The sequence below is a fragment of the Myotis brandtii genome, unplaced genomic scaffold (assembly GCF_000412655.1).
Source record: "Myotis brandtii unplaced genomic scaffold, ASM41265v1 scaffold231, whole genome shotgun sequence".
In the NCBI taxonomy this organism is placed as follows: Eukaryota; Metazoa; Chordata; class Mammalia; order Chiroptera; family Vespertilionidae; genus Myotis; species Myotis brandtii.
Window position 1 is genome coordinate 1,653,009 of NW_005358689.1, and position 24,597 is coordinate 1,677,605.

Here is a 24,597-nt window from a genome sequence, read left to right on the forward strand (position 1 = left end):
CCCCAGTCCTCCCGGTAGGAACTAGCCGAGGTCTGCGTTGCTTGCACCTGCCCACCTCCAGCAGCCGCTGATCGGCTGTCAGATGGGGTTTGCGGCGAATGACATGCGGAGTTAGTCCACCAGCAAGAAAGGGCGGGCGAACCTCACACGGAGTCCAGTCCGAGGGGCCAGGGGAACTCGGAAACACTCCACACACCCAATGGCCCGGCGGCAGGCAGGGCCAACCCCGTTCCGACCCAAGTTCAACCTGGTGGTGACAATGAACATCCCAAATTGATGTTTCTCACCTGAAATTTTAATTAAGCCAATTCAAAAACATTTTTTAAAAATGCCTTTAATCTTAAAAAAAAAAAAAAGGGGGGGGGGCGACGACTCTGAGGTCCCATGGATGGAAGGACATGGGACATCTGACGCTGTAAGAACCACATTTTTGCCGAAACCGGTTTGGCTCAGTGGATAGAGCGTTGGCCTGCGGACTGAAAGGTCCCAGGTTCGATTCCGGTTAAGGGCATGTACCTGGGTTGCAGGCACATCCCCAGTGGGAGATGTGCAGGAGGCAGCTGATCGATGTTTCTCTCTCATCGATGTTTCTAACTCTCTATCTCTCTCCCTTCCTCTCTGTAAAAAATCAATAAAATATATTTAAAAAAAAAAAAAGAACCACATTTTTTGAAAGCTGCACGTTTTTTGGTGTGGCTACAACAGTGTGTATTTAAAATGTTTGTACAGACTTGAATGGAAGCTTTTGGGCCTGATGGAGTAAATGAATAACTATATTTAGATGCTTAAATGAGACAGTCATTCTTTTAACACCCGAATCATTATGAACAAGTCATGTATTGACCTTCTCACAAGGATTCCTACTTTATAGAGAAAAACTGCTTAGGAAGAGATAAAGGACAGACTTTATACTCAGGCAGTCCTCAAATGTTATCTTCTTACCCAAAAGACTCGATTTGCCTCTTCGGTGAATTCACCACTGGCGTTCTGTAAAGGAGTTATCCTAAAACGCCACGAATGTCGAGACTGATTATCCCTAACCACCCTAAATTTACTGTTAATATTTTTTATATTTTTATTGATTTCAGAGAGGAAGGGAGGGGGGAGACAGAAACATCAATGATGAGAGAGAATCATGGATCGGCTGCCTCCTGCAAGTCTCACACTGGGGATGGAGCCGGCAACCTGGGCACGTGCCCTGACCGGGAATCGAACTGGGACCTCCTGGTTCCTAGGTCGGTAGCTCAACCACGGAGCTGCACAGGCCGGGCAATATTTTTTTTCTAATCCATTTTAGACTTTTAAACTTAAAGGTCTCCTGTTCCCAGTATTATTAACATACTAGAGGCCTGGTGCATGGATTCGTGCACCGGGTGGGGGTCCCTCAGCCAGGCCTGCAGGGATCAGTGGACCTCCGCGTTGCCACAGCCTGGCCTTACCCCCAGCTCAACGGGCTCCGGCCCGCTTGTCCGTGTTGATCCTGCACAGCACGGAGTAGTGTGTGAAGCAGCAGGTGGCCAGGGAGGAGCCCAAGCCCGGGCTTGGGTGCTGTGCTGCTCCCACTCGGGGAGTGTTGGCAGGAGAGGCTCAATCCGCTGCAGCTGCGCTCTCGCCAGCCGTGAGCCCAACATCTGGCGCCCATCTGTCAGCTGAGCGGCACTCCTGCTGTCGAAGCGCACTGACCACCAGGGAGCAGCTCCTGCATTGAGCATCTGCCCCCTGGTGGTCAGTGCGCGTCATAGCTACTGGCCGGTCATCTGGTCGCTTAGGCTTTTATATATAGAGATATAAGAATCTCGATTCTTGCCCTGGCCAGTTTGGCTCAGTGGACAGAGCGTCGGCCTGCAGACCGAAGGGTCCTGCACGCGCCCGGGTTACAGGCTCGATCCCCAGTGTGGGGCTGCAGCCGATCAATGATTCTCTCTCATCATTGATGTTTCTCTCTCTCCCTCCCCCTTCCTCTCTGATATCAATAAAAATATATTTAAAAAAAAAAGAATCTCAATTCTTAAAAATTATCTGGAGTCAACGTGGGGAGAACCAAATCGCAGCCTGCTGGGTGCTGGGAACACCGAGACTGGCCCAGGCGACCTCAGTGTACCTGCCCCCCAGAAATGGCCTTTCCCGAGGGATCCCCAGCTCTAGGTTCTTCGTCAAATGTGCTCACACTCAAGAGAAAAACAACTCTTCAAAGTCAAAGTTCTCCGCTGGATCGTTATGCAGCCAACAGATCTACCACAATTCTGTTCACTGATTCACCCAGGTCCCTTACACACCCTTCACGCTGTGACTTCAAACGCATCTAAATAGGATGATTCAATAGCTTTTCAGCGAAAAGCCCGAGTATTGAGCATCACTAACCTTGGGATACCTGTCACACTCCTTAGCGCAGTGGTTCTCAACCTTCTGGCCCTTTAAATACAGCTCCTCATGTTGTGACCCAACCATCAAATTATTTTCGTTGCTACTTCATCACTGTCATGTTGCTACTGTTATGAATCGTCACGTAAATATCTGATATGCAGGATGGTCTTAGGCGACCCCTGTGAAAGGGTCGTTCGACCGCCAAAGGGGCCTCGACCCACAGGTTGAGAACCGCTGCCTTAGCACTTTCAAGAGATGTCCAGACACCACCTTTATCTACTAAAAACAAGGACTGTATGCCAGGATCTGGTTTGGCGCTTTGAAGTGAACGTTAGAGAAATGTCCTCAGGAAAGTGGATTTTATCATCGCTCCATAGAGGAATGAGAGCGCCCAGCGAGTCCTGCACGCAGCATGCCCTGTAGGATGTCATTCTTCACGCTTTCCATCGACGGAAGGTCAAGGCTAAGTTGTGACGGCTACAAGAAGCAACTACGGGTCCTGCAGCACATCTGTGTAAACTGTGCTGCCCGGGGTAACGCTGCTTGAAATTTAAAGACCAAGGCCTCACAACGGAGCCGGAAATATATACACAGTTAGGAGACACAGAAGTTGTTGGGAGGCAAATGGAAAAGGTTACCATTTGTTACTCAATTCATTCTTCTTTTTTTAAAAAAAATACATTTTTATTGATTTTTTTACAGAGAGGAAGGGAGAGGGGGAGAGAGATAGAAACATCAGGGTTGAGAGAGAAACACCGACCAGCTGCCTCCTGCACGCCCCCTACTGGGGATCACGCCCGCAACCAAGGTACATGCCCTTGACCGGAATCGAACCTGGGACCCCTCAGTCCTCGGGCCAATGCTCTATCCACCGAGCCAAACCGGCTAGGGCACTGAATTCATTCCTGAATCGAAGTGACTTTCCGCCTGCAGACAAACATTCTGATGTGTTTATATAGGAAGGGAGCAAGAACCTGGGATGGGATAGGAAAAACCCTCGGTTGCTATTTCTAGAACTGTGGACTGGGTCGCCGCGGCAACGACCCCGAAGGATGGGGACGCGGGAAGGACGGCGAGGGGCAACGGGTCTGCCGCAAGAAGAGAGCCGCGCGGCTGTACTTGTAAGGAAGACGATGGGGTTTAAAATGGAGCTCAAAACGAGGACTTTGTAGGAGTCAGACAAAAAGTACTGCTGCTTCGGGCCTTCAAGAAATTGGCATCAGGTATAATCACACACTACACATACACAGATCCCACTGTATTTTTAAAAATATATATATTTCTATTGATTTCAGAGAGGAAGGGAGAGGGAGAGAGAATAGAAACATCCATGATGAGAGACATTCGTTGATCAGCTGCCTCCTGCACACCCCTCACCCCCCCTCCCTGGGGATCGAGCTCACAACCCGCGCAAGTGCCCTTGACCGGACTCAAACCCGGGACCCTTCAGTCTGCAGGCTGACGCTCTACCCACTGAGTCAAACCGGCCAGGGCGATCCCACGGTATTTAACTCAGTCCTTGGTGAAGGCCCTTGACCACACAATGCCCTCTGCCCTGCATGCTATGTGGAGAACAACTTGAACCGCGTAAGGGAGTTTAAGTATCTGACTATTGTGGTCGGACAACAACAGAGTAAAATTACACATTGTCATTCTCTTGACTGGAAGAGGAATAAGAACACTGTGTTCAGCGGGGCCGTGAGAAAATAAGAACCAACCGGGAACGGCCAACCGTGAATCATTCTAAACAAAAAGGAGACACACGACCCACATCCCCTCCGCACACATTCCTTCGTATCGGTGACTTTTACGAACTCTTTCAAGAACAGGGACGCGACGTGTAAAACCTTACGTGGCCCAGGACCTTAAAAAAAAAAAGCGATTTCCCACATTCGAGGAGACGTGTTTGAGAACCAACCGCTCCCTTCCCTTCGGTGATCTAAGGGCCACACACGGAGCAACACGTATAGACTGCAACTTTATTTCAATCGCACAATCGAAGTTAGCGTGTAGGAAAACGTAAATGAAAACAGCAACGATCAAAAAACGGCGGAGAACCTGGACGCGAGGCAGGAAGGACGCCGGAAAGCGGGGGACGTCGACATCCCTTCGTGTGTCGCCTTCAGTTGCGATGGACGCGGGATGCTGGCGAAATTTTCAAAACGCACTTGGAAACCAGGATGACGGTTCTGCGGAGAGTTCAGCACCAGCGCTAAGGGGTGTACATTCAGTGGGTGTGCAGCTGACGTGTCCGCCGTCCACGGGGTGTGGAGTACAGGTGTGCACGGATCAGGTCACAGTGTTGAGGAAAGGAGGCGCCCTCCTGCCGTGAGAAAGGACCCCCTAAACTGCTTAAGACATCCAACGTGCAGGAGCACGAAGAACCTTCGGGGGTAGCGTGGTTCCCACGGCGTGTGGGGCAGGCGCAGAACCCCGGCTGCTGCTTCCCGCGGTCATCGCTGACATCCCTCGCACACGTGCTCACACGCGTGACAGCAGACGGGGACAGGGATGCCATCGAGCTCCTTGGAGAGGACACGCGTAGCCACCTGGGAGGAGGCGGCGTGACGGGAAGCAGAACATGGTGGTTCGACACTGGTTCTTTCTGTCGCTTGACACGGACATCGTGTTAACGTGAGACCAAGGCACAAAACGTTTAGTGCATCAACCAGTTCCCTTGTCAGATCTAGCATTTTATTGTCGTCTTTCATCTTCCTCTGGACCATTCGTACCCCACAGTCCTCTACCCTAGCGTAGACTATTTAACTTAAACCAACAAAACCCAAAGTTACTTCCGACCAGATTTATAGGGGACATAAACGTTCAGATCACGGGTGTTTACATAACCGAAAAGTACAATAATAAAGATGAAAATGCCTCCTATTCCTTTAAGAAAACAGTACTTTGTAAGCTTGTGGCATCCTTAATGTCTTTACTACGAATGCATGACAATGAAGGGCGGACAGAGTAAGAGAACTGTGCGCTTGAACTACGGTAGCTCATCTAACACAGATCCACCTAAAAAGGAAGTTTGTACAGAAACAGAACTACTGTAATAAGGAAAGAAAAAAAAAATATCCCTCATTCAAACCTCATTCAAGCCGTGACAACGGTGCAAACCGGCAGCATCCAGCCAGCTACGCTATGGACAAGCCCCGTCTTACGGACTGAGATGCACGAAATCTAGAAAGCGGGTGGATCATTCCTTCAACATTTTAGTGATCACCAAAGACGTCAGAGCAAATATGGCACATAACAACTCAAGCATGAATCAAGGTGGAGAGCCTAGAGGATTTTTGATTTCCTAAATGTGAAAAAAAAAAAAAAATCTATCATTGCAACAGACAGGATTTCTGCCCTATTTTAATCTTACAAAATGTCAAAAAAAAAAAAAGGGGGGGGGGGGAGTGGGTTACATCCACACGCGTGTGCCCGCACTCACACACACGCGCACGCACAGTTGGGAGGCAGAGGAACTAATTCCTCGTTCCCACCGCCCGAGTCTCACTTTATGTATTAAAAGAAAATTATGCCCAACTCCTCAGGGGCTGCCCCTCACCCAACGCTTTCCGTGACCTTAACTGCTGCCGCCATGGTCACCGCTCGTCATTCAACATCACAAAACCCCGAAAGCAGCTCTGCGGTCGGGAGCGTGTAGTACCTGCAGAATCGTGTGTCAGACCCTGGAAACGCCCGAAGCCCAGAGATACATCGCTGAACACGTGACGGAGAGGATTGCGTACTTGGTTCTGGTACATACTAACCAATGAAAGTCATGAGAGAGTCCTCACCGTGTTTTTTCATGCAGGTAATCGAGAAAAAAAAGATAGTGCAGAGATGAACTTGAAATAAAAAAATTATTCCTTCCCTCCCTCCCACTCCCCTCGATGCTACAAAATGTTTTTTTTTCTCCCTGGGACCAGGCCTTGAAAAGGCCACTACGTAGTAACGGTGACATGCATTACTGTCTGGCGATTTAAAAAAGCGCGTTTTGTGGTGGTTGTGTAATTACATTATAAAAATGTCCACATGCAATAAGTCTACAAAAGGTCAAAAACCTACAGGAAAAATCTACAATATTATCGTCTTACATTTGACCACTGCTTTGTGTGATGTCGGAGTCATCGATTTGGTAAAGCATTGTAACAATTTAGGAAGGCATGTAAATCTCTTAAATTCTGGATGAATTTTATGTTTTAAATCTACAAAATTGCGTGAAGGCTAACTCGAGAGACTTCCCATCATCCTGAAACTCCTCCAGCCGGACAAAGTCGTTTTTTTGGGGACGCTTTCTTGAGAGATATCACCCTTCGAAAGCACACAGCTATTCCGTTCTGTCCCACCTTGGACGATCGAAACGTACACGGGGCTCACTCGATATTCATGGACTAAGTATGATAGGAAGACGAACCTGAGAGAAACATGTACAATACAATAGCATGACCTGCTGAATTCTTCATCAGCGCTCTCTGCAAAAAAAAACCTCCGTAAGCCTCGCTCCTCTTTATTTTTAAGCCATGGGTTGTGGAAATGTGAGATCCGATCTTGACCGGAAAATATTTCAATGCGCGGCGGGCGATCTTGCCTGGCGGGCTTATTTAGCGTTTTCTGGAACGTTCCACGGCTCTTCCATCCCGTTGAAAAGGTCAGAGTAAAGCAGCAAACTGGGAGAGAAACAGCTGGCCGCCGGAGTAACGGTGTCTGAAGGCTTTCAAAGTAGGTTGGTTCCCCCCTCGCCCCCCCTTCGGACCGTCTCCATCACCTTCTCACGGCTCACAAACGGAGGAGGGCCCGTTGTTCGCCGTTGCTGTTGGTCGCTGTGTCTTTCCTCCTCCGGGTTTAAGTCCTCTCTCCCCGCAGTTTGCTTCTCTACGCGGTGTTGGCCTTGCTCAGTTCCTGCCTGATTGCTGAGTGGGGAAAGGGAAAGGATTCAAAATAAATGAAATAGTCAGGTACAAACAGACGAGTGGCTCGATCTTAAGAAATGTTAACGGCTGCAATAAAATAAACACACGGATCTTGCATGCTTCATTGAATAGGTCTTTTCGCCTTCTCATTGCAAAGACGATACCCATTTCCACATGCATATATTTATTTATTCTCTCCCTTTCGGAGGCCAGGTGAAGGCACGTATTCTGAGGGCTCAAAACCAAGGGGGCGGGATGGGTGAGTAGGGGAACCCAGAGAAAGGCTCATCACCCCGTTTCCCAGCCATTACTTCTCAACACCTGAAACATGGGGATCTTGCTTATCTTTATTTTTTACCTCTGTTATAAGAAGGAGAGAGCGCCTCCCACAAGCCAAGCCAAGGGCAGGATACGATGGTAAAGGAATCGTGTTACGCCCTCAAGTAACAGCCCGGTTCTTTATTTGCATTTTATTTGCATTTTCTTAAAACTCGCTATTCTTATTAAACAGGATTCGGCAGGAGTACCAAACTTGTTGACACACTCACCATCAATGAGCTCCTCTTTTAGCTTGGTTAGTTCTTTTCTCATTTCATCTAAGATGTCCTAAAACAGCGGAGAAACACACCAGGGAGACAGAGGGTAAGTTACTGCCGAAACGATTCTTGCTATTATATAAAATCTGAATAACGTGCGGAACAGGACGCCTGGTTCGTGTCTCCAGGGTCACGATGTCTGTGCCGGGAGACGAGCCTCGGTGCGTTTCGTTTCAATGGTCTCCCTTTCCCAACCTCTTGGCTTCCCCGAAAGATACGAAACAGAATGCTTTCTAGAACCGAAATAATCCATCCCTCTGTCTTCCCGTGACGGGTCTGACTCGGATCGTCTCCAGAAAGGACAGGAGCTTTCAGTCTAGCCTCCGGGGAGGGTGTGCAGGGCGGGGCACCCCAGGGTGCGGAGGAGGAGACACGTGAAGGGGACAGCCAGCTCCTCGCACACCTGTCATCAGGCCTGACGTATGGGGCTGGCTTAGGACTCACCACAGCTGCCAACTGCATGGCCAGGACCCCCAGGGGTCCCCCCGGAGGCCCCCAGGGGCTGCCCTCACAGGAGAGAAAGGTGGACGGGGCCCTGCTGGCCCTGCCCGGTCCAAGACCGAAGGTACCAGCCACACGGAGCTACCGAGCCCCTGGAAGGGGCTGGGCTGAAACGAGATGCTTTCTCAATGTAAAACAGACACTAGACTTCAGAAATGTAGTAGGAAGAGAATAATGTCATTAGTAGTTTTATTTTATTTGTTTTAAATATTATTGTTATTGATTTCAGAGAGGAAGGGAGAGAGAGGGAGAGAGGAAGAGAGGGAGGGAGGGAGGGAGAGAGAGAGAGAAACATCAATGATGAGAGAGAATCATTGATTGGCTGCCTCCTGCACGCCCCCCACTGGGGATCGAACCCACAACCCAGGCATGTGCCCTTGACCAGAATCGAACCCGGGACCCTCCAGGCCACAGACCGGCGCTCTATCCACCGAGCCAAACCGGCGAGGGCAGTATTTTAAAATACTGATCACACATTGAAATGTGACTTTGAAATGTCCTCTGTTTCTCTGTACTGATTTAACGTGGCTACTACACATGTGAAGGCGTGTATGTGGCCCCCGTTCCATTTCCCTTTCATAGCGGAGGGGTGCCCACCCCCCGACCGCTGCGGCCACTTTACGCAAACCCCCGGCACCAACACGCGAGGATCCGAGAAGCGCAAAGCGTGCCAATGCCGCTGTTTCATGTGCAGAAAACACCTGAGCTCCGCCTGCTTTTCGGGCACATTCACCGTCTGTCACACACATGCACGCGAGATAGTTTTTAAAAAGCAGCGAGCGCCGTGAGACGCCGGCTGCCGAGCCCCACCTGCTTCAGCCGGTCGTAGTCTAGTCCCTCGGCCTGGACTCCGTTGGCACTGGGCTGCGATGAGGGCGCGGATTTGGGTCTGTACAAACGAAAGTTCCAGGGCAGGTCAGCAACGCGTCGGCGAGCCCCCGAGCTCACACATCCCTGCACAGGGCCCAGCCCGACCCCGGAGCTCAGGGCACGTCTTAAAACGCATCGTGTTAAGAAGAAGTTAATGGCCAAAGCCGTAGGGCTGATCAGGACAGAAAACAGAACGTCTTTTGCAACTTTTCTCCGCATTCTCAGTTATTTGTCAAGAAGTTGGGGGAAGGTGCTAAGACAGTGATGGTGAACCTTTTGAGCTCGGCGTGTCAGCATTTTGAAAAACCCTAACTTAACTCTGGTGCCGTGTCACATATAGAAATTTTTTGATATTTGCAACCATAGTAAAACAAAGACTTGTATTTTTGATATTTATTTTATATATTTAAATGCCATTTAACAAAGAAAAATCAACCAAAAAAATGAGTTCGCGTGTCACCTTTGACACGCATGTCACAGGTTCACCATCACTGTGCTAAGATGAGGTGACTTCAGTGAAGAGGAGGGGACCAAGGTTCTCTGGGCACAAGGCAGGTCACCCGTGACATGTGACGTGTCCATCAAGACAGAGACAAGGGGATGGCGGCCCCACCGGGGCCCAGGTGACACCACCCCGTCCGCTCTCCTTCTCTTGAAAGTGTACGTGACCTGCCAGAGAGCTGACGAGCCAGTGGGAGGGAAAACATAAAAAACAAATGTTTTACTCTCGTGTGAATCAATTAAACAAATTCTACACCTTGGTTTGGGGGCAAAAACATTTGACTGAGCATGATTTCTTTGTCTGTTTTTTTTTTATTCCATTTCAAGCACCAAAATAAATAAAAAATATTGGGGAAGTGATTACGTTGAAATGGTTATTACGTATAGTCATAGCCAATGACTATTTCCTGATAAAGTGTTTATGGAGATGGCATCCGAATGGTGGTGGTGTGGCTAACTACTTCCGTACAGTTATTTTATGGTGTGTGTGTGTGTGTGTGTTTGTTTTTTTAAGGAAATGTCACACAAAAAGCTGACGGTCAATTGCTGCACTTTCAGAAGTTTAGCTTCTATTAAAATTTTCACACGAAGAAATAAAGTCTTTGGGATGAGGCATAGTGTATGCAAAGGTTTCAATATCACATAAGTCAGCCACAGCTTCCTCTCCAATTCTGGCAATCAGCCAAAATCCTATGTGGAAAAGCCAGCCAGGTAACTGGCCCCTCCTCTATTTTCTGGTTTCGTGTCGTAGGCGGCCACTCTCTAAGGGCCGCAAATCAATGCCGAGTAAAACCGTCAGGCAAGTCATGTATTTCCAACTTTGCAGAGTACCAATGTTAAGCAATCTGAACCAAGACTCAACAGATATAATGACTTTTATAGGGTGTCCCAAAATTCACGCAAGATTTGAATTTTGCGTGAGCATTAACAACAACAAAAAATAATAGCCTAATTTTACTTGGTTCATTGAATCAGATTCTAATATCTGCTGCCCTTTGATTTCAATCCTTTCAATTTGATAAGCATTACCAAGTACCAATGATGGCCCAGGAGCAGGGACAATGAAGACCAATGAAGACCACGGCTTTGCCTATGTGCCAGCAAAGCCGTGGAGGCCATTTTACCCGATCTGCTATTCCATACATAACCCTATACTGGATACTTTATGGATCAATAAAAAATTTACAATTTTTAATTATAAACCTGTGTTTTCTATCAAAATTACTTCTTGCGTGAATTTTGGGACACCCTCTACAAGGTTATAACTGTATAGCTCTTACAAGGCACATTCTACCTGCTTGTGAAGCTGCAAGACTGAGTTAATTTGCTTTAACATCAAACATATGACTGTTTAAAAGGGTGCTGTGAGCAAGTCAACCCATTTCATTTTATTAGATCTCTTCCTACATGTGTCTGAACAAGGAAAATAACGTTCAGAAAACGTCACAATGAGCACCGAGGCGGACACTGTGGGGGGAAGGAGATTTCTATGACCTGTTCTCCTTCCTCTTGTGAGGAGACACTTTTTGACTTGGCTGAGCAGACTACTTAGTGGCATAGTCACCTGCGATGCATGAGGTCCACCGTATGCAAGTCCCGGTGCTCCACGTAGAGTCCGGCCCAATGACACACTCCTAAAGGTCGAGCCTGAACATTTCACTTACCTACGTCCATTGATTCCCGCCCTCCAGCGTTAAATCCTTAACGGCCCTGCTTCTCTCTTACTTTTCACAGTTCATGGTACAACTGCCCAAACACTTTGTCCTAAGTTATACCATGCATACCTTTCAGGGCACGTGACTGACCGCAGTCTGCTACTGAATCGAGCAGTATGCTATCCATATCCCCATACTGACTCAACGGTGCAATCAATGATTGTTATGTAATCAACACTCGTGGGAGCATGCAATTTTTAAAAAAACGGAGTTCATGCTAACATGCAACCCTCCACCATCACCACCACCACCACCACCACCACCACCGTGATAATGAACTAAGGGGGGGAACTTTTCATACGTAAGGAATGAAGTAATCACCACTTTTTAAAAAACAGGTTTATCAACAACAGTGTCCCAGCAGGCACTACGAGTAAAAGCAGCCAGTTAACTGAGACGCCCGACTGACAACAGAACATCTTGTTGTTATGTGCTATTTTTCTATCTACCAGCAAATTTCCTGAATGAATCTTTTGGTCTCAAAAATTAAATGACCTCAAAAAAAAAAAGAAGCAGAAAAAACCATTTTACTATGGTCATATAAACATTTTATGCCAATGTCACTGGCTGACAAAATAAACTTGTCGAAGAGTTGAATCACCAATGGCATGGGAATAATTTTAACTGGTTAACAATGTGGCCAAATAGGGTCTGGTTACAGAACTCCTCACTCATGCTATCAACACGCCTCCTTATCCTACTCAGCTCATGTTCCCAGGCAGCTGGACATGCACTTTTAAACATAGATGCATATCATAACATGGGTAGATCTCTGTTATTTCTAGTCTACGAGTTTTCACCAGAACTGATAACAAAATATGAGGGTTTCTCAGCGGTTTTTGTTACTTTATAATGAGAGTGCTGCCTCTACAATATTTAAGTCCCTGTTCTGCCAAATTAAGTCTCAATATAGCTTATGCATTTGAGGATTTTTTCAAATTGCCTGTTTTGTTTTTTTTTAATGAAGAAAGAAATACACGAATCACATCTTAAATTTTCTTAATTTAAAAAAGGGATCCTAGGACTCATCCTGGAAAACAAATAATCCGTTCAGGATGTGAGACGGTAGGTTGTTAAAGATACTCAATTCCCAACCATGTATCTAGAGACTCTCCTCCAAGAATAACTTATCCACAATTGTGGTTCGACTACTGTCCTGGGTCCCAGTATCAAACTTTCTAAAAGCCCTCGCCCCATATTTAAAAAGAGAAAAATCTTTAAAAGAAAATGAAAACACTACAAACAGCCTAGATATACTATGCAGCCTCAGATTCCCATTCTAGTATTTCTGATAGGTTTACCCTTTATACTGATACTGACATAACGATAAAGTGATGGCAAAGAAATGAACACTATTAATTTTACTAATTTAAATTCTCTTAGATTTTTTTTTTTTAAGTGTTCTATAAATAAAGCTAAACCTGAAAGATTCGATCGTTCTAAACATCTCCCTCGTGGTGATTACCGATCCAGGTAGAAAAAGCTCATCCCTGCCCTGAACACGTCATTTCAACGTCTCAGATCACAGCCACTTCAGGGTGATACCTGTGTAATGAGTCACAGGACCTGCTGTCAAAAACAATCTGATTTTTCCTTGAAGAATCCCGTCTATGGAGGGGAAAAACCATTTAAAGGGGTAGGTAGACAATAGAACTTTAAAAAGTAATTCTCATCATGCTATTTTATAGCTTTTTTTTTTTAGTCTTAGCAAACTCCAAGAACTAAAATAAGAACTTAGCAAAATAAGAACTAAAGGAGTCCATTGACCTTAAAATGAGGTTTCCAACCAAAAAAGTAGATCTTTGTAAACTAATTCTAATTATGTGAGGCTACTGTTTACTTAATCAGAAATTTAAAAAAAAAATCGTTCTGTTTACAGACGGCAGACACGGGAAAATCCGCAACACAGAGATTCAGCAAGTATCAAAACACAGAAGACATTTCTATTGGAGTGAACATAAAGCTATATAGCCTCAAATAAAAGTACACTCAAAACCACTGTGGCTTGAAGGATACAGAACAAACTCTTATCGGGAGGCAGGCCAAGGTCATTTTCCCCATCCTGAATACAAGATCTGTAAGCTCCTGATGAGGACCTGTAAGCTCTTAAAGAAAACACACACTTTCCAACATGATATTCCAGGCAGAGTCCAGAGCATTTTGACGACGACATTTTTGCTTTTAACGCCACTACCTGACATCTTAACAAACACAGCATCATGCAGTATTCCATTAACCCTATAAATGAATGGTTAATATAGGATATTAACCCATGTTACCACGCACGTAGTGACAACATGGATATCCACAAGAGAAAGGGGTATGTTCACTACTGTGCGAGGAGGAGGCGCACTTCAATGAAAACCTAAAACAGCTGATGGACTTGCTTTTCAGAAGGAACGGGGGAGATCACTTAGGAAGAAAAGCAATACCGTTCTTCGTCTCTCTTTTTTTTTTTTAAATATACTTTATTGATTTTTTACAGACAGGAAGGGAGAGGGATAGAGAGTTAGAATCATCGATCAGCTGCCTCCTGCACACCCCCCACTGGGGATGTGCCTGCAACCAAGGTACATGCCCTTGACTGGAATCGAACCCGGGACCCTTGAGTCCGCAGGCCGACGCTCTATCCACTGAGCCAAACCGGCCAGGGCATACCGTTCTTCGTCTCTTAAGCATATTTTAAAAATGGCTTCTGGCCAGAACCGGTTTGGCTCAGTGGATAGAGCGTTGACCTGTGGACTCAAGGGTCCCGGGTTCGATTCCGGTCAAGGGCATGTACCTTGGTTGCGGGCACATCCCCAGTGGGAGGCGTGCAGGAGGCAGCTGATCGATGTTTCTCTCTCATCGATGTTTCTGGCTCTCTATCCCTCTCCCTTCCTCTCTATGAAAAATCAATAAAATATATTTAAAAAAAAAAAAAGAAAAAAGAAAAGAAAAAAAAATGGCTTCTGGTTTAACAGTGTCTGCGGTGGAACGTGAAGACCTCCACCATCAGCTGGACCGACTCTATGGAAAGGTGTACGACTGGTCAGGGAGTAACTGGGCCTTTCGGAATTCTTAGTTCAGAACAGGAACAGAACACCAGCTACCGGGGTCCTGGATAGTAAGAGCCAATATTCCACTAATCCAGTGGTTCTCAACCTTCCTAATGCCGTGACCCTTTAATACAGTTCCTCATGTTGTGGTGACCCCCAACCGTAACATTATTTTCGCTGCTACTTCATAACTGTCATGTTGCTACTGTTATGAATCGTCATGTAAATATCTGATATGCAGGATGTATTTAGGCGACCCCTGTGAAAGGAGAGTTCGACCCCCAAAGGGGTCGCGACCCACAGGTTGAGAACCGCGGCACTAATCTATGTGAAGATGCTTTTTCAATGGTGGCCTTTAGGACACATTAAAATGCCTTTAGAAGTCTGAAAAAATCTTCCCAGAAGTAATTTTTCATTCACTAAATCAGGGATGGGGAACCTTTTCTTTCTGCCAAGGTCCACTTGGATATTGATCACATCACCCACAGCGGCCACACAGAATTATCAACTTGAGAATCAGTCCGCTCCATCCGGTCAGACATCTCAAGAACTCACCCCTCAGGCCTTGGCAGGGCCAGACCAAATGACTTCGAGGGCCTCGTGCGGCCTGCTGGCCGGACGGACCCCGCTCCTGCGCTAAACGAACCCAACCACATCGAGAAACATATTCCCTGGGGAGACCCTCTTCCGTGTCCCCTCTGAGATACTTCTGCGTGAATTCAGGGGTAGCTGTAGGCAAGCCCGCCATGGGATTCCTATCGACGAGATAGGGATGAAGAGCGGCAAAGAGAAAGAATGGCTCCCCGCCCCAAGCATGTCAAACTCGCAGCCGGCGGGCCACATGCCTCGTTTACTTACCTAAACCGGCCACGAGTTTGACACGCTTGATCTACACCCTCAGAGGACAAAGGGCACATCACAGTTCTGTTCTCTGATGTGTACGTGATACAGCAGGCTTCCTACCGCGCCACTGAAGAAAGGCAGTAACAGCTACCGGACATGCATTCACAGACTCCATCACTAGGCATCTGGGAACTTAACCGGGCCATTTCTCCACTCTCCTGAGAAAACAGGCCCACCCAAAGCAAGTTCCGCATCTTCCTCTATAAAATCAAATAGATTCCTCTCTCAGTCCCTTCAGAAACACAAAGCATCTTTCTGTTCAAAAGGCCCGGTTCCTTTGCGGTGCTTAAAGCATCGTGTCCCCGGCAAACCTGCTCTGTCATCTGGAAGGGCCACTGGGAAAACAGATGGAAATTCAGATTCAGGCTAACACAGAACAGATCTGTGAGACTCTGAGGTCCATCCTTGTGTTTTTCTTTATTAGATTTCTGTAAGTAGAGTCAATTTTGCTTTTTCTGAGGCAGAAACAAGGCAACTAGCTCAAAAAGAAAAGGCAAAAATAAAACCACACAAATCCAAAACTCTTTAGTCTCTAGGAAAATAGCTTTTGTTCCTGGGAGTCCTTTAAATTGTCTCATAAACAAACAAAAAAGTTTCATCTCTGTTCAAGACTTGAGATATGAACTTTGTTATGCTAATAAAGCACGCCTCGCTAAGGAACAGTGACTTTCCTCGACCACACACACACGGCCACTTGTAGGAACATGCATTAATTCACCTTGTTTCCGGGCACTCTCTTTTCTAACTTGATTATAATTAGAAGTTTCAACGGAGAGAACCGTAAGTCTTCCTACTTTACAAATTCAAAACTTTAGGCTTCATTTTGCTCTCTCATAAACATCATGGTCTTTTCCCTCCAGCCACTTTTCAGTGTTAAAACATAAGCTTCGTTCAAAAACTTCATTTACAAAATACAGGATGCCCCCGGGGCTAGCGGGAAGAGGTGAATGTATTCTGTAAATTATGGTTCGGTGCTAAATTTCTTGAGAGTGAGAACAGTATCGGGGGTACGTCGAAGAATGTTCCGGTGCTCAGGAAAAATGCAGAAGTATTCAGGGGAAAGCAGCCAATGTTTGCAAACTGCCTTCTAACTATTCAGAGGGAAAATTGTGTGGATGGGCGGGCAGATACGAGCTCAAGCACATGTGGCAACATGTTAGTAATAATAATTGGCATATTGAGGTGATGGGTATATGGGGGTTCACTGTACTGTTCTTTCAGCTTTTCTGTCATTTTGAATCTTTCAAAAAAAAAAAAAATGGGAGGAATAAAAGCTCTCTGACAGTTCAGACAGCCTGGCCGGGAACAAGCAGCGGGCAGAATTTAGACAATTTAAACAAATCACCGGTGACATACAAAGGGGCACAGTGCCTGTCCAACAGCCGCAGGAACACGGGCGTTTCCCTGGCTCCACCGTACAGTGTCAAACCTACCATCCCATTTTCTCTCTGCGGTCAAGATGCAGACGTCGATTTCTTCTCAGATAAAAATGCACTAGAAACACGCTCATACCTGGAAATCACAGGCGACTTGCTGCCATTCATGGTGTTCGTTCGTTCCCACGGTTTTCTTGTTGGTTCTTTAAAAATAAAGAGGAGAAATTATTCAATACCCGACACGCTCCCAGAGTTATTGTAAAGCAAGTCATAAAGCACTAAACACCATTATACAGGAAAGGGCAGTAGTCTAGGTAAATAAGAAACTTTTTAAATTTCAGTTGTGAACTGCAGTTAAAATCGGTAAGGGTTCCGACTGGAACAGTTTCAGACCTTAAAATGAGGAGACTGAGCAAGGTTGACACGTTTCTCGGGGATATGCTTAGACGGTTACATCTAAAATACTATTAATTCTATGCACCGGATGGGAAGAGGTTTCTCTGATAAAGACAGGATCATCAGAGTAAGAGCAGGATATTTTTAAGTAGTTAGAAAGAAGTAGTATAAAGTATTTTAAATTAAGAAAGAGTGTAAGGCCCTAGCTGGTTTGGCTCAGTGGACAGAGCGTCAGCCTGCGGACTGAAAGGTCCCGGGTTCGATTCCAGTCAAGGGCACATGCCCGGGGTTGCGGGCTCGATGCCCAGTGTGGGCGTGCAGGAGGCAGCCAATCAAAGATTCTCTCTCATCACTGATGTTTCCATCTCTCTCTCCCTCTCCCTTCCTCTCTGAAATCAATAAAAATATACTTTTAAAAATTTCACTGAATTCAAGAATGTTTCCAAAAGGGTTTTAGATCCCCCTCCCCTTACAAATTAGAAGCTTTATTTCCTTGATTATCACCATGAGCTAAATGAATGGTTAAAATGACAACCTTCCCATTTTGAGAATGTTTGGAAATAAGACTTAATGCTGGTTAACATGCTCAATCTATAAGAACCGATTATTAGCCCTGGCCGGTTTGGCTTGGTGGATAGAGCATCGGCCTGCGGGCTGAAGGGGCGCGGGCTCGATTCCAGTCAGGGGCACATGCCTGGGTTGCGGGCTCGATCCCTTGGGGGGGGGGGGGTGTGCAGGAGGCAGCCGATCCATGATTCTCTCTCATCATTGATGTTTCTCTCTCTCTCCCCCTCTTCCTTCCTCTCTGAAATCAATAAAAGTATTTTTTTAAAAAAAGAACCAATGATTAAAAAACACTTCCCTTTCATCTACGAATGCATTTTCTTTGTGTTAGTGAATAACCTTGAGTCGTTACCAAGGAAACCCACAAAATGTGTAAACATTACGATTTTCCAAAGAAAGAACCATCCGAGGAAAACCTGGGGTCTCAACAGGTCCCCCCAACAGCAAAAAGAAATGAACAGCTGCTTCTGGCATCATCGCAGAGGGCGGAGGGGAAAACAGGCCATGTGATCTCAAGGGTGAACAGAAATTCTCACATGTTAGTGACCCCGCGGTCACCTGACCCCACCCTGGGGAAATGGAGCGTGTGACCAGAGAGAGGACGCTGGGAGAGGGTGAGCCAGGTCTCGTGCCCTTACCAGGGGTACTTGTGGAAGAGGCCTTAGAAACGACGGGCTCCGCGTCCTCCTAAACACACAGAAATACGTGTTAATAGCATCCGCACCTGCCGGACAGAGTCAGTGCTAGTCCTTCCGTTCCCAATATCCTTCCCGCCACTTCCCACTTCTCCCTTCGCCCATCTTCTCCCTTCTCTCACTTTCCTCGCAGTGTGCCCTCCGATGCCCCCGGAACTCCTTCCCTCGCGCTCTCACTGAGAACTGCACCAGCCAACGCTATCCCGCCAGACGGGGGGTGGCAGCCCAGAAGGCCCGGTGTATCGGGAAAAACCATTCTATCGTGTGTTCAACATCCATCCACGGAACAGATACAGGAGAGTTCGCCCAGCTGAACTGGGAGAGGAGCCCAGCTAATAACCAGCTGCAGGCTCCCAGGGGAAACACCTATATAAACGCTGCTGCTGTAGTCTTATTGCTTCATTTTAAATGCAAGGAAACGGGCACCCTAAGAGGAAAAAACAAAACCAAAACCAAACCACCACCACCGTCTAGTACAGTGGTTCTCAACCTGCTGGCCCTTTACACACAGTTCCTCATGTTGTGACCCAGCCATAAAATTATTTTCGTTGCTACTTCATCACTGTCATGTTGCTACTGTGATGAATCGTCATGTAGATATCTGATATGCAGGATGGTCTGAGGCGACCCCCGTGAAAGGGTCGTTCGACCGCCAAAGGGGTCGCGACCCACAGGTTGAGAACCGCTGATCTAGTAGAAGGTCATTCGCTCATCCTATATAATAAAAGCCCAATGTGCAAATCGACCGAATGGCGGAACGACCGGTCGCTATGATGCGCACCTACCACCAGGGGGCAGACGCTCCATGCAGGAGCTGCCCCCTGGTGGTCAGTGCGCTCAGCCAGAAGCGGGGCTCAGGGCTGGCGAGCGCAGCGGAGGTGGTGGGAGCCTCTCCCCTCTCCGCAGCAGCGCTAAGGTTATCCGACTGAGCCAGCTCCCGCTCCTTTAATGATAAACTTAGGTGCAGAATTAAACTCTACAGACTTGAACCTAGGGCTTCCCTCTCCACCCCAGGTAGTCAACCCATCTTACTAGGAATGTCATTAAAAATGTACAAGCACCGCTCAGCACGAGCTATCTTACTGCCTGAAGACTAAAAAGAGAAGCAATCTTAAGTTCACGTGAAGTTCGCACCCATCGTTGCCAGAATTTCCTGAATGAGCTGTGCTTCAGCCTCACACTCCCAGGTCTTTAGTAACTTACACTTTTGTCCTCTTTTTGTTCTGCTTCTATTGTTGACCCCTTTTCGGCAATTCTCCTCCTAAAACGGAAGGTAAATTGGATTCTTTTTTTTAAAAAAATCATCTCTTAGTATAAAAACGACTCCACGAGGGATGAACTGCATCTAGATAAATTATATTTGAGAGGAGATGAAGAAAACACTCCCGATTCTGGACACGCCCACACAATTGCTCACTTACCTCCTGGCCAGCAGGGCACTCATTTCTTCCATTAAACCACTGCCCCCGAGAGGAAGGGGTCCGTTCCCACGACCCGTGTCTGCTTTGGACGAGGCCGAATTCACACCAACGGTACTGCCCCCGCTTGGGAACGAGGCGTCCTCCATCTTAACGAAACACACAGAGATGGTAAACTCCTAGGTGAAGCAATACTGCACTTTCCCGTTATATGACACTCAAACCAGAATAACACAGCAGCAACCATTTCTATAAGACATCTATTTTGCAATCTCTTTAAGAACCAATGGGGGTGAATAGCATGGATCTTACAGAACAAGGGAAGTTTTCTCCAAGTTAGCATCAGTAAACATGGGGAGAATATATCACATGTCCCTGTGTGGGATACACTGATAAGGACATATTGGGGGTGAAGAAATACCTGCCCCAAAACACATCACCTGAATCTAGTCTTGAGAAAACATCAGATGAACCCAACTGAAGGATGAGCGACAAAATAATGGTTTTCTAGCTGTCAAAATGCCAGCATCGCCCGGCCGGCGTGGCTCAGTGGTTGAGGGTTGACCTATGAACCAGGAGGTCACGGTTCGATTCCCGGTCAGGGCACATGCCTGGGTTGCGGGCTCGGTCCCCAGTGGGGGGCATGCAGGAGGCAGCCGATCCATGATTCTCCTCATTGATGTTTCTATCTCTCTCTCCCTCTCCCTTCCTCTCTGAAATCAATAAAAATATATTTTTTTAAAAAGTCAATATCATGAAAGTTTGAGGAATTGCTACAGATTAATGCAAAGTAAAGAGACACAACAACTACCTAGAATGGGTGGTGGTCTTGGGCTAGAAAAAAACTGTCGTAGAAGCCATTACTGGACAACAGATAATAGATCTGTAGGTGATAGCATTCCAGCGACAACAGATCCTGATTTGGATAATTACACTGTGGTCATGCAGGTGAATGTCCTTGCTCAGTGAGGCGTTTAGGGAAAGAGGGGCCTGGTATCCCTGACTTCCTCGCAATTCAGACAAAAAGAGATGCGCATGCGTGTGCGTGTGCGTGTGCGTGTGCGTGTAAAAGAAAACATACACAGAGAACAAAGAATAAAAGTCTGACTAAGAGTCAGATGTTAACCAGTGAGTCTAGGTGGTGGGTTTTCAGAAGCTATATTATTCTTGCAACTTTTCCGTAAACTTAAATTCTTTCCATTTTTTTTAAATGAATGAAGTCATTAACCTAGGATTCATAAAATTAGAGCACAAGCAAGTCAGTCTTTCAAACACTGAGAAACAATGAGACAGACATTGAGAAAGAACAAGATAGACATTGAGAGAGAACGAGATAGACACTGAGAAAGAATGAGATAGACATTGAGAGAGAACGAGACAGACATTGAGAAAGAACGAGATGTTAGATATTGAGGAAGAACGAGATAGACACTGAGAAAGGACGAGATAGACATTGAGAAAGGACGAGATAGACATTGAGAGAGAACGAGATAGACACTGAGGAAGAACGAGACAGACATAAAAAAAAATATACAATAATTTGGAATCGCATTTACCCGTGACACCTTCCTAAGTTTTGCTCCAGCAATTGCAGCCGCCAGTCCAGTTAGCGGGCGATTGTCTTCGGACACGGATCCCATAAAAAATCCAGAGGCAGGGAGAGGAGGAGCGGGAGGTGGGGGAGGAGGGGGCACCTGGTTCGGAACTGGAAGTGGAGGAGGAGGGGGCGGTCCTGGGGGAGGAGGGAGCGCCCCTGGAGCCTGGGCAGGACCTGGTGGGAGCGGAGGAGGGGGTGGAGGTGCAGGTGGTCCCAAGACAATGCCTGAGAGAAAGAAACGCACAATGAGACCGGCAACAGTAGACGACAAATGACAGTACCTACGTGGGCCCGTAGGCAGAGCGTCATGCCAAACTGAACGGGCGACTCAGACTGTTGCTACATTATTAACGAGTTCCATTTACCATCATGTTGAGAGTCTAATCAGTATTAACACGATACTAACATGTGAAGCCACAGCGCATAACTACTGGCTGTAGTATTAGAGCTTTACTGATAGATCTATGCCACAGGGCACCTAATTAGAATTTCTTTTTCGTTCATGGGGATTTAGTAAACAAAATAAATGCTTATAAAATCTGGAAGGGAGGCAGCACCCCGGGGGGGGGGGGCAATGTATATGATGGCAGTCGGTACTATTTGAAATACCAGACCCCCCAAAAATCTGTGTAAATTGTAAATTCAATAAATTCTACAAGAGCAAAGACATATACTGACTTGTATATAGACAGCCAAAGTGGCTAGCCTGAGAACAGAAAGGTCAGTGGGTCCCAGGCATCAACATCTTCAATGATTCCCCATCGAATTCCAATGTGTAGCGAGAATACGGAGAATCACTGAAGTTAAGGACTGGACTAGGACATAGCAAAACCGCCAAATAACTATCAGAAATCATTCAGTGACATGGACAAAGTACAGAGGGTTTTTTTAGCCTAGAAGATGGGGGGTAAGAGAAAAATGTCCAACTCTCCTAAAATCACAAAAGAGAGCGGACAAGATCTTAATATCAGAAAGCTGCCCTAGGGGGTACCCCGTCCCTTCAGGCGTCAAAGGGGTGTTTTGGGGCAAATAAAATGCTATTTGCACACTGGGAGGTACATCTTCTGAAACTGCTGCCTTTGGGCAGTTACACAAGCTCAAAACATAAAGTGTTTCAAGGAGAGTCCATTGGGCTGTCACTCTCCCAGGGGCTGTCACTCTCCCAGGGGCTGTCACTCTCCCAGGAGCTGTCAATCTCCCAGGGGCTGTCACTCTCCGAGGGGCTGTCAATCTCCCAGGGGTTACTGCTAAGGCTGCTGCAGGTAGGCTGTCTGACCCATCGAGCTATAATTGTGCCTCATTACTGTCACAGTGATACTAAACTAGAATTTTGGCTCAACATGTTTATGCAAATCCGAGAAGTCCACAAGAAAAAATACATATGTAGCAATAATGAGACTTATTACTTTATCTTGAGAACGAAGATTTAAAAACAAAACGGTGTGTTTAAATCCAGACTTATAACACTGTTGGTAAGCACCAATTTGTCATCCTACTCCTTTCTGTAATTCTTGCTAAATCCTATTTTTAAAGGGGCAGGAGGTTTGCTAAACACCTTCTTATTTACTTACAGAGCCAGGTCCTCCTCTAGATAGAAATAATCCCTACTTAGCCCTGGCTGGTGCTGCTCGGTGGTTAGAGCATCGGCCCGTGCACCAAAGGGTCGGAGGTTCGATTCCTAGTCAAGGGCACATACCCGGGTTACAGGTTCGCTCCCCACCCCGGGTTGGGGTACATGTGGAAGGCAACCAGTAGGCAACCAATTGATGTGTCTCTCTCACATTGATGTTTCTCTCTCTCTCTCTCTCTCTCCTCTCCCTCCCTCCCACTCTCTCTGAAAAGCAATGGGAAAAATATCCATGGGTGAGGATTAACGAGAGAGAGAGAGAGAGAGAGAGAGAGAGAGAGAGAGAGAGAGATGACACAATTTAGTACAATCTGATGATTTGCTGAAGATAAATACTGCATATTTGTAATGATAGATTGAGAAGAAATTATGGAGAATTGTTTATAAAATAGATTTATGATCCTGAGTCTGTTCAATCATCCTGTTCTAAAGTCTAGAATTTAGAAATTCTCATAAAACAGTGCTTAAAATCATGATGGGAAGAAGGACATCTTTTGCTGGAAACAATAGAATATAAATATAAAAAATAATTTTGTATTTCAGAAGTAGTTAATTGCCAAAGGACAGAACAAAATTAAATAAGATAAGATTCTGAACCAAGTATAAAGTATAAAATATTTTCTTCACAAAATACATTAGGTTTAATTTAGTCTAGACACCAAATCTTTCAGATGCTATCTTTCTCTTAACCTATTAAGAGTCTAGAGACAGTGATGGTGAACCTATGACACGCGTGTCAGAGGTGACACGTGAACTCATTTTTTTGGTTGATTTTTCTTTGTTAAATGGCATTTAAATATATAAAATAAATATCAAAAATATAAGTCTTTGTTTTACTATGGTTGCAAATATCAAAAAATTTCTATATGTGACACGGCACCAGAGTTAAGTTAGGGTTTTTCAAAATGCTGACACGCCGAGCTCAAAAGGTTCGCCATCACTGCCCTAGGATGACATATAATGACTACAGCCGGGCACTAAACATTAAACATCTCTCTCTAAACTTTCCAGACACGAAAGGAAGACCAGGCTGATCACATAGTTATCAAGCACCTTGAGTGTGGCCTGTAACGCTTTCTCGGTGAAAATTGAGAAGGAATGCATCCAGGAGGCCCTTAATCACTGGTCAGTTACGATCCTGCTAAAGATGCCAACATCTAGCTCAGTGATTCCCAAAGTGGGCGCTACCGCCCCCTGGTGGGCGCTGCAGCGATCCAGGGGGGCGGTGATGGCCACAGGTGCATTTGTTTTAACTTTTTTTGTATTACCTTTCTATTCTGAGTTCAATAAATAGTTTCATAATTTCAAACTTCAATGTTTCTAATTTACACCTTTCCGGGGGGGCCTTACCCGGTGGGGCTGGCGTCTCGGCCGGCTGAGGGGCTGCCTGCAAGCCTGGCTCAGAAGCAGAGGAGTCTCCCAGCACAGAGTTTAGAGGAGTCTCCACAGAGGCAGGGGCAGCTGCAGAGGGAGAAGGGAGAACACTAGGCTTGGAGGAGGGAGTTGAGGCAACGGGGGTGCCCGGAGGA

The 24,597-nt window shown here is 46.3% G+C and overlaps 1 protein-coding gene across 2 annotated transcripts in view; it reads right to left on the reverse strand.

Annotated features, from left to right (window-relative positions):
- Positions 1-4,329: 4,329 nt before the first annotated feature.
- Positions 4,330-24,597, reverse strand: part of ENAH (enabled homolog (Drosophila)) — a 58,891-nt gene continuing 38,623 nt past the window's right edge. Inside the window, exons 5-14 of one of the 2 annotated variants that reach the window (XM_014539961.1) lie at positions 24,419-24,529; positions 21,401-21,666; positions 19,848-19,993; positions 19,630-19,687; positions 18,370-18,418; positions 16,908-16,974; positions 13,000-13,062; positions 9,179-9,257; positions 7,820-7,877; positions 4,330-7,271 (exon numbers count right to left, since the gene is read on the reverse strand). In XM_014539961.1, the coding sequence (XP_014395447.1) occupies positions 7,234-7,271; positions 7,820-7,877; positions 9,179-9,257; positions 13,000-13,062; positions 16,908-16,974; positions 18,370-18,418; positions 19,630-19,687; positions 19,848-19,993; positions 21,401-21,666; positions 24,419-24,529 (935 nt within the window). In that variant the 3' untranslated portion in view covers positions 4,330-7,233. The remainder of the gene's footprint in view (positions 7,272-7,819; positions 7,878-9,178; positions 9,258-12,999; positions 13,063-16,907; positions 16,975-18,369; positions 18,419-19,629; positions 19,688-19,847; positions 19,994-21,400; positions 21,667-24,418; positions 24,530-24,597) is intronic. The other variant, XM_014539962.1, reaches the window with a different exon arrangement.